The sequence below is a fragment of the Schistocerca serialis genome, chromosome 8, assembly GCF_023864345.2.
Source record: "Schistocerca serialis cubense isolate TAMUIC-IGC-003099 chromosome 8, iqSchSeri2.2, whole genome shotgun sequence".
Taxonomy (NCBI): domain Eukaryota; kingdom Metazoa; phylum Arthropoda; class Insecta; order Orthoptera; family Acrididae; genus Schistocerca; species Schistocerca serialis.
Genome location: NC_064645.1, coordinates 130,426,359 through 130,438,598, shown reverse-complemented (window position 1 = coordinate 130,438,598; position 12,240 = coordinate 130,426,359). Strand labels below are relative to the sequence as shown.

Sequence of the window (12,240 nt, the reverse complement as noted above, 5' to 3'; positions counted from 1 at the left end):
CGATTAAACTTTCGATTCTGCTTTTTCCGTACGCATGACTACGTTACGGTATGAACATGTGAGCTACGCAGACGTGGAGGATTGTCTATTTGTGTATGTGCACTTACGGAATTTTTCACACTTACTTAATATAAAACTAAAAAGTTGTAAAATAAATATGATTCTAATAGCCACATCTTCCAATATTGCTGTTTGTTTCTGAGTATTTGTTGCTAGAAGACATTTCCACGAATCGTAAATTTCACATGTGCTTGTCTGGTGATAAAAAAAAAAAAAAAAAATACACACACATACAAGTGAAACCTTTGTGTATTTAATGGAACTTAGCTTCTATGCCAATCAGTTCTGCGGTTGAAACAGTTTCACTTTTCTACATTAATGATAACAAATAGAAAGCAGTAACCTTGAAAAGAAGTATTGATTCTGACTAGAGAGCGAAGCTGTTTGTCAGTAAATATGGTTAGGTCTAACGTCTGACTACGACGAGGTTATTGTAAAGTTTAAACTTTGAATGGACAACGATGAAAAACAAAATGGAAAATTTCATTTCCAAAGGGACAAGCCGCAAATTCATCTTAGGGAAACTGAAGGCTGGCAGGGAACATCTAAATCTGGATGAGGGGAGAGGACTTAAACTTCGCCCTTTTTCAATGCAACCAAAGTCTTATGCACTGTGCGGCAACATTGCGACGCCCTCACATATTGTAACTGTAGTGTGCCAATTTGTCAGCAGGTCACGGAATGCGTTTTACTTGTGCAAGAGTTGCCATGTTTCTGCAGCTCTGGCAGAGATGTGTGTCTGTATTTGAGCGGAGATGTTACTGTCTATTGAATGTTGTGGTGTAACATGAGACCTTTCAGTTAGAATAACTGAGTGATAATTACTTTTCGTGTTATGTTGCGAGCCAGTACATCTGTTTATTTTTAAGAGTGTTTCCTCTCACTGACAATAATTTGTATTTTAATGTTACTTAATGAAGATGAATTTTTTTTTTTTGGTCTTCCATTGCCAGCCTCTGTTTACACTTCGTTTATTTAATTTTTGTGGGAAAACAATCTTTGCAGCTTCTTACTATAATATTCGTGGTTCATCTGGAAATAAACGTCATTAATTATTTACTCTGGTTTTGTACTCCGAACTGAATTAAGGTGGTAGATGTAGTAGGAGCTTTAAGCTGTAAGTACTCTTCTTAGGACAATCTCTTCCAAGCATTAGAGCAGTGGTAGTCAACCTGATACCTACCGCCAGCTACTGGCCATTCCAGCTTTCATGGTGGGCGGTTGACAGTAGGGGTTTTAAAAAATTTTCATTAAGTCTTCATAAAACTTTGACACAAAATATTTGGTACGTAGTTATTATTATATGATTTAACTTGCTATAAGTCATCTTTATAAATTTTGTAAGTAAATTTATTTCCCTGCTTTATAAATAACCATTACTGTCCAACTGGGGGGCAGTTACGAAGTTTTACCAGTGACAGACAAACAGAAGTGGGTGGTAGGCAAAAAAGGTTAAGTATCCCTGCGTTAGAATATTTATTGTGATCAATAACATGTACTGGGAAAAAGGTATACATGTGACTATGTAGTCATCAGACAATCATACAGAGAAGACTGATCACAGGAAAACTATAAATGATTATACTACACCATCCATTCTTGATGTCGTAAGAGATTCTGTTAATTTATTCATGTGTCAACAGTCACATTTTGTTCCCATCATGCCACCTCCAGTCTCGAAAACTTGTACTCTCTGTCTGAAACCCTAATTCGCTATCAACATTACGATGTGTTTATGTCGTGCGTATCTTTATAAACTGTGCATATCTGCATAAACTATGCTTAACATAGAGCTCGACACTGTATCGGAATCCAAAAGGCCACTTGCACTCCGAAATATGGAAGAATAATAATGATGAATATCTTCATTACAGTTTTCTTACTGAAAAAGATATGGTTTTTTTGAGAGATGATTTGGTAGAAGTGTTATAGGTACACAGTTTGGAAAATGTATGAATTGCACATGGGATCGCAGTGTAGGAGTATAGGAGTGTCCATGCGCTATTAACTTTGTTTATTTAATCTTCAGTGCCTCTCTTAAGATGTGCTAGTGAATGTTAATTAATTATCATTAGCTACACAGATCTATGAAAGACAATCCTGTCGTGGTTTCTACACCTGACGAGAACTTTCCTATCCAAGGTGCTTTACTCATCTCAAGTACCATGAGGTTGGTCCTTTGCAGACCACGGAGACACAGGAAATTGCCTACAGGATTAGGTGGTGAAATAACCTGTGGTACTATTCTCCGACTGCCGTAGCGTACTGAGGACTACGGGGAAGAACTTGGCGGGACATCTACGAACATCCAGCCGCAACTACCACATTCTACTCGTGATGGCTGCAGATACCGCTTATTGTTGTGTTCTCCGGCCTAGTCAACGTACAGTTCGAACTCCGTTCTGTGCTGCAGCCTTCGTTGCCACGACAGTGAGCACGCTATAGCGTGTGGTGAACTTCTTGCTGTTGGCGTCGACTGCGTTGTTTCCGCTCTTGTTACTGCCGTTGCTATTGTTGTTGCTGTCAGCATCGTCTTCTATCGACACGAGCTTTTGTCGCAGAACTTCTCTCATGCAGTCTTCTAGGAACTCTTGCTGCAGCGTTTCTGGCAAGCGCTCCACAAACGGGTTCACGGCTGTCACGGCTTCTGTGTGGAACAAAAAAGAGTTGTTTTTGAAACAGAGGCAAGTACCAAACGTCAGAGTAAAGAAAGACTAGTAGCTAATTCAAACCTGTTTCTCTGGGTTTCGTGTTAGTTATGTGGCCCTCATAATTTAAGGCGATAGACATTTATACCTACTTTAATCTTTTATTCACGTTCTACAATTTTTTATAAGAACCGAATTATCAAGAAGTAACAAACCAGTTAAGACAATCAGGCTGTTTCACAATAGAAAATCTGGTGTCTTAGTTCCCTAAGCAGCCTTGAGCATTGTACATGTTTTTAAATTGTTTTAGAAACATTACTTTTAAGGTGTACAAACCGTCATTTAAATTTTAAGATAAAGTGCAAACACTGAAGTAATCTGGCTACGGCCCATCTCTTTAATCCTTGCGGCAAGTTAAAAGAGTGCCTGGATAGGTGACGGTTAGCTGAATACGAAAAAAGACTTCCAAGAACGAGAAGATTGGAGACTAATTCATGTGGACAAATAGTCAAAACGTTAGTGGAACCTTCATGCAGATAGTTATGGAACTGGAGAATGTGGCGAAACTTAAATGTGTTGATTAAATGCCTCCAACAGTAAATGCTTGTTTGTCATAGAGTAATAGATCATTCTAGTTGTTAATTACTTTGCATATATTAAAAATGATGAGACGTGGATTTATATATTATATTGGTTTTGAAATGCAAACCTTGCAGTACTGATTCCAATGATTGTTCCTAACCTACGGAAAGGTAACAACTGTTTTGCCTCAATACATACTGGGTGCTTATAATTAAAGTGAAGCTACTAACGGAGGTGCGATGTGGGCTGTAATTATCGTATGGCACCGATACTTGGTAGATATGCTAATGCGTTAACGCGGAACCGATTTACTCTGGAAAAAATTACTTCCAATTTCAACCCCCAGGTGAATATCTGACGCTGTCATAACAAGAAAGACGTACAGAAATGTTTCCATGTGTTTGTGAACAACAGAAAAGGGCCATGAGAATAGCTACAAAATTATTAATGGGGGTTATTGTAAACATACGAGGGTGAGTCAAATGAAAACCTTCAATATTTTTTAAAATATTATTTACTGTGCAGAAGTGGTACAAAGCTGTATCACTTTTCAACATAATCTCCCCCAAGCTCAATGCAAGTTCTCCAGCGCTTACAAAGTTCATAATTCCTTTAGAAAAAAATTCTTTGCCTGCCATCATTGGCTATGATGTGGCGCAGACGAACAGCGAAATTCTGCTTGACCCACAAAGTGCCAGAACATCGATGGTGTCCATGACCTCCTGAATGGCTGTTTTCAGCTCAGCAATGGTTTTGGGGTTATTGCTTGTCTTTAATATAATTGTACACAAAAAGGAGTTGCATGTATTCAGATACAGAGAATATGGTGGCCAATCGAGGACCATGTCAGTGGCATCTGGGTACCTCGGAGCCAGAATGCGGTCCCCAAAGTGCTCCTCCAGGACGTCAAACACTCTCCTACTTCAATGGAGTCGAGCTCCGTCTCGCATGAACCACATCTTGTCGAAATCAGCGACACTTTTGGATAATGGGGATGAAATCTTCTTCCAAAACCTTCATGTACCGTTCGGTAGTCACCGTGCCGTCAAGGAATATCGCACCGATTATTCCCTGACTGGACACTGCACACCACACAGTCACCCGTTGAGGGTGAAGAGATTTCTCGATCGTGAAATGTGGAATATCGGTTTCCCAAATGCGCAAATTTGGCTTACTGACGAACCCGTCCAAAAGAAAGTGGGTTTTGTCACTAAACCAAACCATACATGCTCACACTATTTTCCATCATGCCCCGCGGCCTGCAGTCTGAACATCCTAACGCAAACCGTTCAGAAGTCGTGACGATTTTATTTCATATAGTTCAATAATTGTCACCCTGTACAAACACTCCATAAAATACCTATATGAGTACTTACTCTTGATAATAGTAAATTCTCGAAACGCGTCGTATTAAGCAAGAAAAAAAATGGGTACCTGGTGCGGCGTTTCATTGTTTAAATCCTAAATGACAGAGCTGCAGGCTTTACAAAAACATCGATTATTATAATGAACTTAAGAAGTGGCGTCTCTTAAATGAGTATTGTGCATGAAAATATGAGGGACCACTTTCGTGGGGGCAGACTGAAAAGATTGTTAGCGTGTTCTCAAAAAAATTTGTTCTCAAAAAAATTTCGTTTTTCTTTGTATCCTCGCACTGTAGCTCGCAAAGGAAGTTCTGGCGAATACATCTAGCTTTTATGCTCGCAATCCACGGTTTCATCCACATTCATTTCCATTTCTCTTTCTTTTCAAGAAATGCAGTCGCCACTAACATCTACTATTGTACAGGCGATTAACTGTTCGGCATCCATTACGAACAGTTTTCCAATCGTGTGTGATAGCTCCAGTGAAATAGTTTGGTCAAAGACGTCTGGCGAGTTTTTTGGAAAAGATCAGGTCTGTATTTATCGTTGTCCACGGTTCAGGATGGATGACGGTCACAGCACTGAGATGCGTGAAGAACAAGCTTTCGCTTAAAACGGAGCACAAATTACCCAGAATATACTGATCCAGTGTTTGACCATGAGAGAAAATCGACTTCCAACAACTTTTAGAAATAATCTTAATACTTTTCAAAATCTTTTCTCGCTTACGTGCTTAATGTGGAAATTTAATACACAGAGCTTCCACAACTGGCAGCAAAAATGGGTAGAAGGTATGTATTGATTCGAACTAAGCTTTGATTAAAAAGAGGGGTACGTCATTCCGTGCTGTTTCAACCGTATTCCTCATTTCACCAGTCGTAGTTCCTGGTTAGTTGTGGCGTGTTAGTCTTCGGCAACCCATGATTAAATTTTGATTATGAGTACATGCAGTTCAGGGCACCTCTGTATCTATGTTGTCCAGGATAACATGCGCAACAGGCCATCTTGCAGTAACTTGTTGAAAGATGATGCCACGGAGACCTTGAAAATGGATAAAACGACCAACCTTAACACGTCAGAATTATAACGATTTCTGTCCGGCCTAGGTGGCACAGGCTGCCACGTATATGGAAATTTGCAGTTACACATGACACTGTTGAAGTTCAACCGGGCCACTTTGCACAGCACCAACAGCGCATAAAAATACAAGCATCTCTGCCTTTACATTGCGGCGAAGTGGAAGGCGCAAGTCATAGATATTTTTGGATGTACCAACAGACGGAACCTGACATCAAAGGTGCTAAAGAAAATTGTGCGTAGGAAATACCACTTAGCATCATCCACAGTGTTATTGTACACAGACATTGCAGTATGTAGTGATACCAGTAAATCCTTGATTATTTAAAGAACTGAACTCCCTTGCATAAGACAGCTTCAAACGTCTGTTTACTTTACAAATGAGACAGCGTGTTAAATGTTGGATATTAAGCATGTAAGGTAGAAAAAGTTTAGAAAAGGCTTGAAATGATGTTTAAAGGGTGTTGAAAGTTCCTGAATGCTCTTATTTTCAAATAGTGGGGGGAATGTAGTTCAAATGGTTCAAATGGCTGTGAGCACTATGGGACTTAACATCTGATGTCATCAGTCCCCTAGAACTTAGAACTACTTAAACCTAACTAAACTAAGCACATCACATACATCCATGCCCGAGGCAGGATTCGAACCTGCGACCCTAGCGGTCGTGAGTCGAATCACCAGACTGACGCACAAAGGTGCATTGGATAACCTGTGACAGTAGCGGTCGCGAGGTTCCAGACTGTATCGCCTAGAAGCGCTCGGTCACAGCGGCCGGATGGGAATGTAGTGGAGGAAACGCTAATCATTAGCGTATCCAAACAGTTGGTGCAGTTCACGACAAATTGACGTTTGTTTGTATTGTGCCTTCATGGTAATGGAGTTTTAATAACAAGCAGTGCGCATTATTACAAAATAGGAATATGTTACTTGGGAACTTGCAATGAGAGCATTGTTGATAATTGGGCAGCATCTTAACCTGGAGATTCGTACTTCCAGAACGTTGTTAACAACACTCAGAGATGTAGTGATTATCTTTAGTTTCGGTAACTCACCTATGAGGGCGCCGTGGCCGGGAAAAGTGAAGGATCGTTGCTGCCGGGTGCAGAGCGTGACTCGAAACCCGGCGCGGCACAGGAGTTCATTCATCTCGCGCGCCGGGTCTTCGCTGTGATGGTACGGCGAAATGAAGCGGCTTGCGTCCTGTTACAGCAACTGAGTTACTCTGTTATACGCACGTAAACAAATAACACAGTATTATATGCAGACATTCGTTACTTAGTCATGGGGCGGTTGGACAGCGTACAGGTGATAGAATAAAGTGAAGAATATGTTGACAGTCCAAATAACTTCTCACTGTCTTCGGAATCCCCATTTGTGATTTACTGTGTGAAGTCACGAGTGAGTGGATATCTGGCGGAAAGACAAAGCCGGCGACAGTGAGGTGAAAGGACCTGTCGAAAGAGGAGGAGCGGTGGTTCCAGTGCAGAGAAAATACCGAACTTCGCATTAGTATCGTTCTGCTAGAATTCTGCAGCTGCAGGAATGCCCAGAACGATATGTAACTTTCTGAGCTCTACATATCGATTGATGTAGAGATACTGTTGAAAGTATGATTAATTACCGGCAGCTGAGACGACTAATAGTGACCAAGTAACATCACGCCAGGCATTCGTCCGCTGTGATTGGTTGGCCGCATTCATGTCAATAGTATCTAACGTGTACTCAGCCATAAATGCAGTCCAGTGTGAAACATGACTTGGAAAATGACCGTTTGTGCCCAGTCTGCACTGACAGGACCACTGAAGTAAGTGGCGTTAGTGGTACCTTGTATGAAGGAACGTACGGAGTATTTCAAAGTCTCTACAACAAACTTCTGTGACTAGCAGATCATGTCACGATGTTCCTCCAATTTTCTCGGCTACGTTATGTTTCCTGTTGTGTTGCATATGCCCTGAAAGGCATCAGGTCGGAGGCACTCAGTGGCATTCGTATGCAGTGTGTGTTGCCTAAGCCAGTCATCTTCATCACCTGAAAGGCTGTGGCCCGAGTTTCTAAAATATCTTTCTTTGCTTACACGCATTCATTCTAAAAGTTAATTATTGTTGAAAATCTGTAACAAAAAAATGGTTCAAATGGCTCTGAGCACTATGGGACTTAACTTCTGTGGTCATCAGTCCCCTAGAACTTAGAACTACTTAAACCTAACTAACCTAAGGACATCACACACATCCATGCCCGAGGCAGGATTCGAACCTGCGACCGTAGCAGTCGCGCGGTTCCGGACTGAGCGCCTTAACCGGGAGACTACCGCGGCCGGCAAAATCTGTAACAGTGTTCTGGTGTAGCTAGTATGCAGATGCAGAACACGTGGTTAGTAGACCTTGCAAGTTGGTGAAATCTCGACGTCCCAGGGCCGACGAATTGAATAGAACGACTCCTGGCGTCGCCGCGAAGTGTCAGTCAACAGTTCGTCTGTAAGAGAAGTTGGTCCCCATTACGTAAGATATCATCTCTACATGTTCGTCGCAATTAATTTGAAACATCCGATGTCGATGCCACATTCCACTTGTTTTCAATTCTTGAGGTGAAGTATAGAATACACTGAGGTGACAAAAGTCATGGGACAGTGATGTGCACAAATACAGATGGCGGTAGTATAGCGTAGAGAAAGTATGAAAAGGCAGTACTGTAAACGAAATATCACGATAAATTTTATAAATAATCGACAAGTACGCCAAAGAAGAAGAGATAAAACTACAATGGACATGTTGTTCCATGGACTCTTGCGCTTATATGCATGAACTCTTTCCTTTGTCTTTCACTTATCTTATCTGCTTGGATGCGGACCTAAGAGGACGTTCTTGTGTAAAGCTCATCTTGCTGTACCAGCTGATAATGAAAGTTGTACTTAAATCCCGAAAAATATAATGGTTATTTTGTCAATCAATTGGTAGTCTGATACCTGGATTGTCTTACGTAGATATGGGAATTAACAAAGAATTTTCGTTGTTAGGCGCCATCTTAGAAAAATCTTTAACATTTTTCTTTTAGCTCATCTACGAGACGTGCCGTCGGTTAGGACAACTAACTTTATTTCAGATCCACGAGACCGGAGGCAGCTACTAATAATTGAACACTTTTACGTACAGATTTTCTTTATATAACGAGATAACATCGCAGGCAGAAAAGGTCTGGTCACAGGATTCCAGTTCCATTATAGGATTTCATTTGAAGATGCTATTATTGTTATCTTATATTGGGGAATTGAGACCAAACCACGAGGTTAAGTTACGTATTGTAGTAGTGTACATCGAACAGACTTGGCAAATATTCTCTGGTGCAATAAGCACACGACTTCTCACTTGCCTGGAATAATGTCTGTATTGTTGGTTAAATAAGAAAAGGACAATTAACTATCGACGATTACGTAACTACCCTGAGAACTGAGCTAGTTTTCTGAGTGCTTATACACGTCGGGCTAAATTAAACAAAATATTACACTGTTAATAACATTTCTACATTAGTTATTTCTCTTTTATGCTGAGCCATTGCATTAATGTGTGTTTCTTTTTTATATAAGTCACGGCTCATATTCATTCTGTTACATTACACTGACAGCAAAGAAAAAGAGTCACAAATAATTTTTATTTTATGACATTACAGCGCCGAGCTGTCATTTGTCTTCAAGTGATTCGTGTGGAAAGGTTTCCTACATGATTATGGCCGCACGACGGAAATCAACAACAGACCTTGAACGGGGAATGGTGGTTGGAGATACACGTGTGGGACGTTCCTTTTCGGAAATCATTAAGAAATTCAATATTGCGAGATCCACAGTGCCAAGAATGTGCCGAGAATACTAAACTTCGGTTATTACCTCTTACCTCGAACATTGCATTGTCCCACGGCCTCCACGTAACGACCGAGAGCATGGGCGTTTGCGTAGAGTTGTCAGTGAATAACAGACAAACAACACTGAGTGGAATAACCCTCCGAAATGTGAGAAGTACGACGGACGTATCCATTACGACGGTGTGGCGAAATTTGGGGTTAATGGGCTATGGCAGCAGACGACCGACGCGAGTTCGTTGGCTAACAGAACGACATTGCCTGAAGCGCTCCTCTGGAATTGTGACCATATCAGTTGGACTCTAGACGATTGACCAACCGTGCGCTGTGCGCTGTTCAGATGAGTCCCGATTTCAGTTGGTAAGAGCTGGTGGTAATGTTCGACTGTGGTGCAGACCCCAAGTGGGTAAAAAGGCACTGTGGAAACTGATAGTGACTTCAAAAGTGGAGGCTGTGTTTCCATGGAACGGACTGGGTCCTCTGGTCGAACAGAAGCGATAATCAGAAGGAAAGGTTATGTTCGGCTAATTTTCCCCGAAGAAGGATGTAATTTTTATGGATGACAGTGCACCATGTCACCAGGCCTCAACTGTTCGTGACTGCTTCGAAGAACACTCTGGACAACTCGATCGAATGATTTGGCCACCCAGATCGTTCACTATAAATCCCATTGAACATTTATGGGACGTAATTATTGCAAAAAATCCTGCACCGGCAACACTTTCGCAATTATGGGCGGCTAAGGAGGCAACATGGCTCCATATTTCTGCAGGGAACTTCCATTGCCTTGTTGATTTCATGCCACATCGAGTTTCTGCACTATGCTGGGGAAAAGGAGATCAGACACGATTTTAGACCACGATTTCTGTCACCCCATTGTAAATGTTCTTTTTTCTCTGCACTTTATAACTAGGAAAGTGGTGGAAGGAGGCTACGACAGTGATCCAGTTACCACGGGGCACCATTTGGAACATGTTTACGGACAATGAACATACAAGTTGTGGTAACTCCTACTTTGATGTACACCATAGCTCCATTGTGTGATAGCTACGTGGCATTGTCATTCTGATTAGTTGTAAAACTTTATTTTTGTTGTCATTGACAACACAGAAATGTATATGTCTTGCTGTGAAAGCTTTGAATAACATATGTTGTTTCTCATTTCTAGTTGCTCTTTATAGTAGCTACAAATAATGCTTCACAGAAAACATGCGAACTGGATTACGGAGTGTTTTAGTCGGAATGTTTTGGACCTTGTGTACCTACCTGCATGTACTCTTTCCACTGGGGTTTGTGCGCCAGTCCTTCGTAGACGCTGAAGATGGGGCAGTGGGCCAGCAGTGTCAGGACCACTTCACCGTCTGGTTTCAGCAGCCGGTGTAGATTTTCAGCTGCCTGCCTGCCAATTCGTGTACGCAGTAGTCTTAGAATTCATGGTTTATGTACAACTCTTTACATTCGCATGTGACTACAAATTATAGAATTTTTACAGTGGAAATTCGACATTTCAGCAATGACAGAAAACGAGCAAGTATGCATATCCGTGAGGGAGTGCGTGTAGGTAGTTCACTCAAAGTTTGTTTTTTGTTGATGCATAGGAAAAGTAATTTACGAACTATTGGATGGTTACAAAAATACGAAACACAGAGGCGTCTCTACTTGAGTATCAAAAAGCACTACAAATAATTCTGCTGTAGCACTCATGATTCTGTTTGAGTACTGTTGTAGGTGCTAAATGAAGAAATTTTTGACAAATCATCCTCGATTCTTATCTTCATAAACGCTATTGCCTATCTGAAAACGTCTTGGTATGTTTATCGTTATGTCGTGTTCGCAGAATACTTTCATTATTCTACTACTTCCATTATACAGGGTGTTACAAAAAGGTACGGCCAAACTTTCAGGAAACATTCCTCAAACACAAAGAAAGAAAATATGTTATGTGGACATGTGTCCGGAAACGCTTACTTTCCATGTTAGAGCTCATTTTATTACTTCTCTTCAAATCACATTAATCATGGAATGGAAATACACAGCAACAGAACGTACCAGCGTGACTTCAAACACATTGTTACAGAAAATGTTCAAAATGTCCTCCGTTAGCGAGTATACATGCATCCACCCTCCGTCGCATGGAATCCGTGATGCGCTGATGCAGCCCTGGAGAATGGCGTATTGTATCACAGCCGTCCACAATACGAGCACGTAGAGTCTCTACATTTGGTACCGGGGTTGCTTTCAAATGCCCCCATAAATGAAAGTCAAGAGGGTTGAGGTCAGGAGAGCGTGGAGGCCATGGAATTGGTCCGCCTCTACCAATCCATCGGTCACCGAATCTGTTGTTGAGAAGCGTACGAACGCTTCGACTGAAATGTGCAGGAGCTCCATCGTGCATGAACCACATGTTTTGTCGTACTTGTAAAGGCACATATTCTAGCAGAACAGGTAGAGAATCCCGTATGAAATCATGATAACGTGCTCCATTGAGCGTAGGTGGAAGAACGAAAGTAAAATGAGCTCTAACATGGAAATTAAGCGTTTCCGGACACATGTCCACATAACATCTTTTCTTTATTTGTGTGTGAGGAATGTTTCCTGAAAGTTTGGCCGTACCTTTTTGTAACACCCTGTATAGATGAGGGTGTGTAGTTTTTTATGCT

General features: G+C 41.3%; 1 protein-coding gene across 1 annotated transcript in view; it reads right to left on the bottom strand.

The window, feature by feature from the left end:
* Nucleotides 1-994: 994 nt before the first annotated feature.
* LOC126416391 (juvenile hormone acid O-methyltransferase-like) overlaps nt 995-12,240 on the bottom strand; it is a 42,461-nt gene continuing 31,215 nt past the window's right edge. Inside the window, exons 4-6 of the mRNA XM_050084080.1 lie at nt 10,847-10,979; nt 6,784-6,931; nt 995-2,707 (exon numbers count right to left, since the gene is read on the bottom strand). Of these exons, the coding sequence (XP_049940037.1) occupies nt 2,439-2,707; nt 6,784-6,931; nt 10,847-10,979 (550 nt within the window). The 3' untranslated portion in view covers nt 995-2,438. The remainder of the gene's footprint in view (nt 2,708-6,783; nt 6,932-10,846; nt 10,980-12,240) is intronic.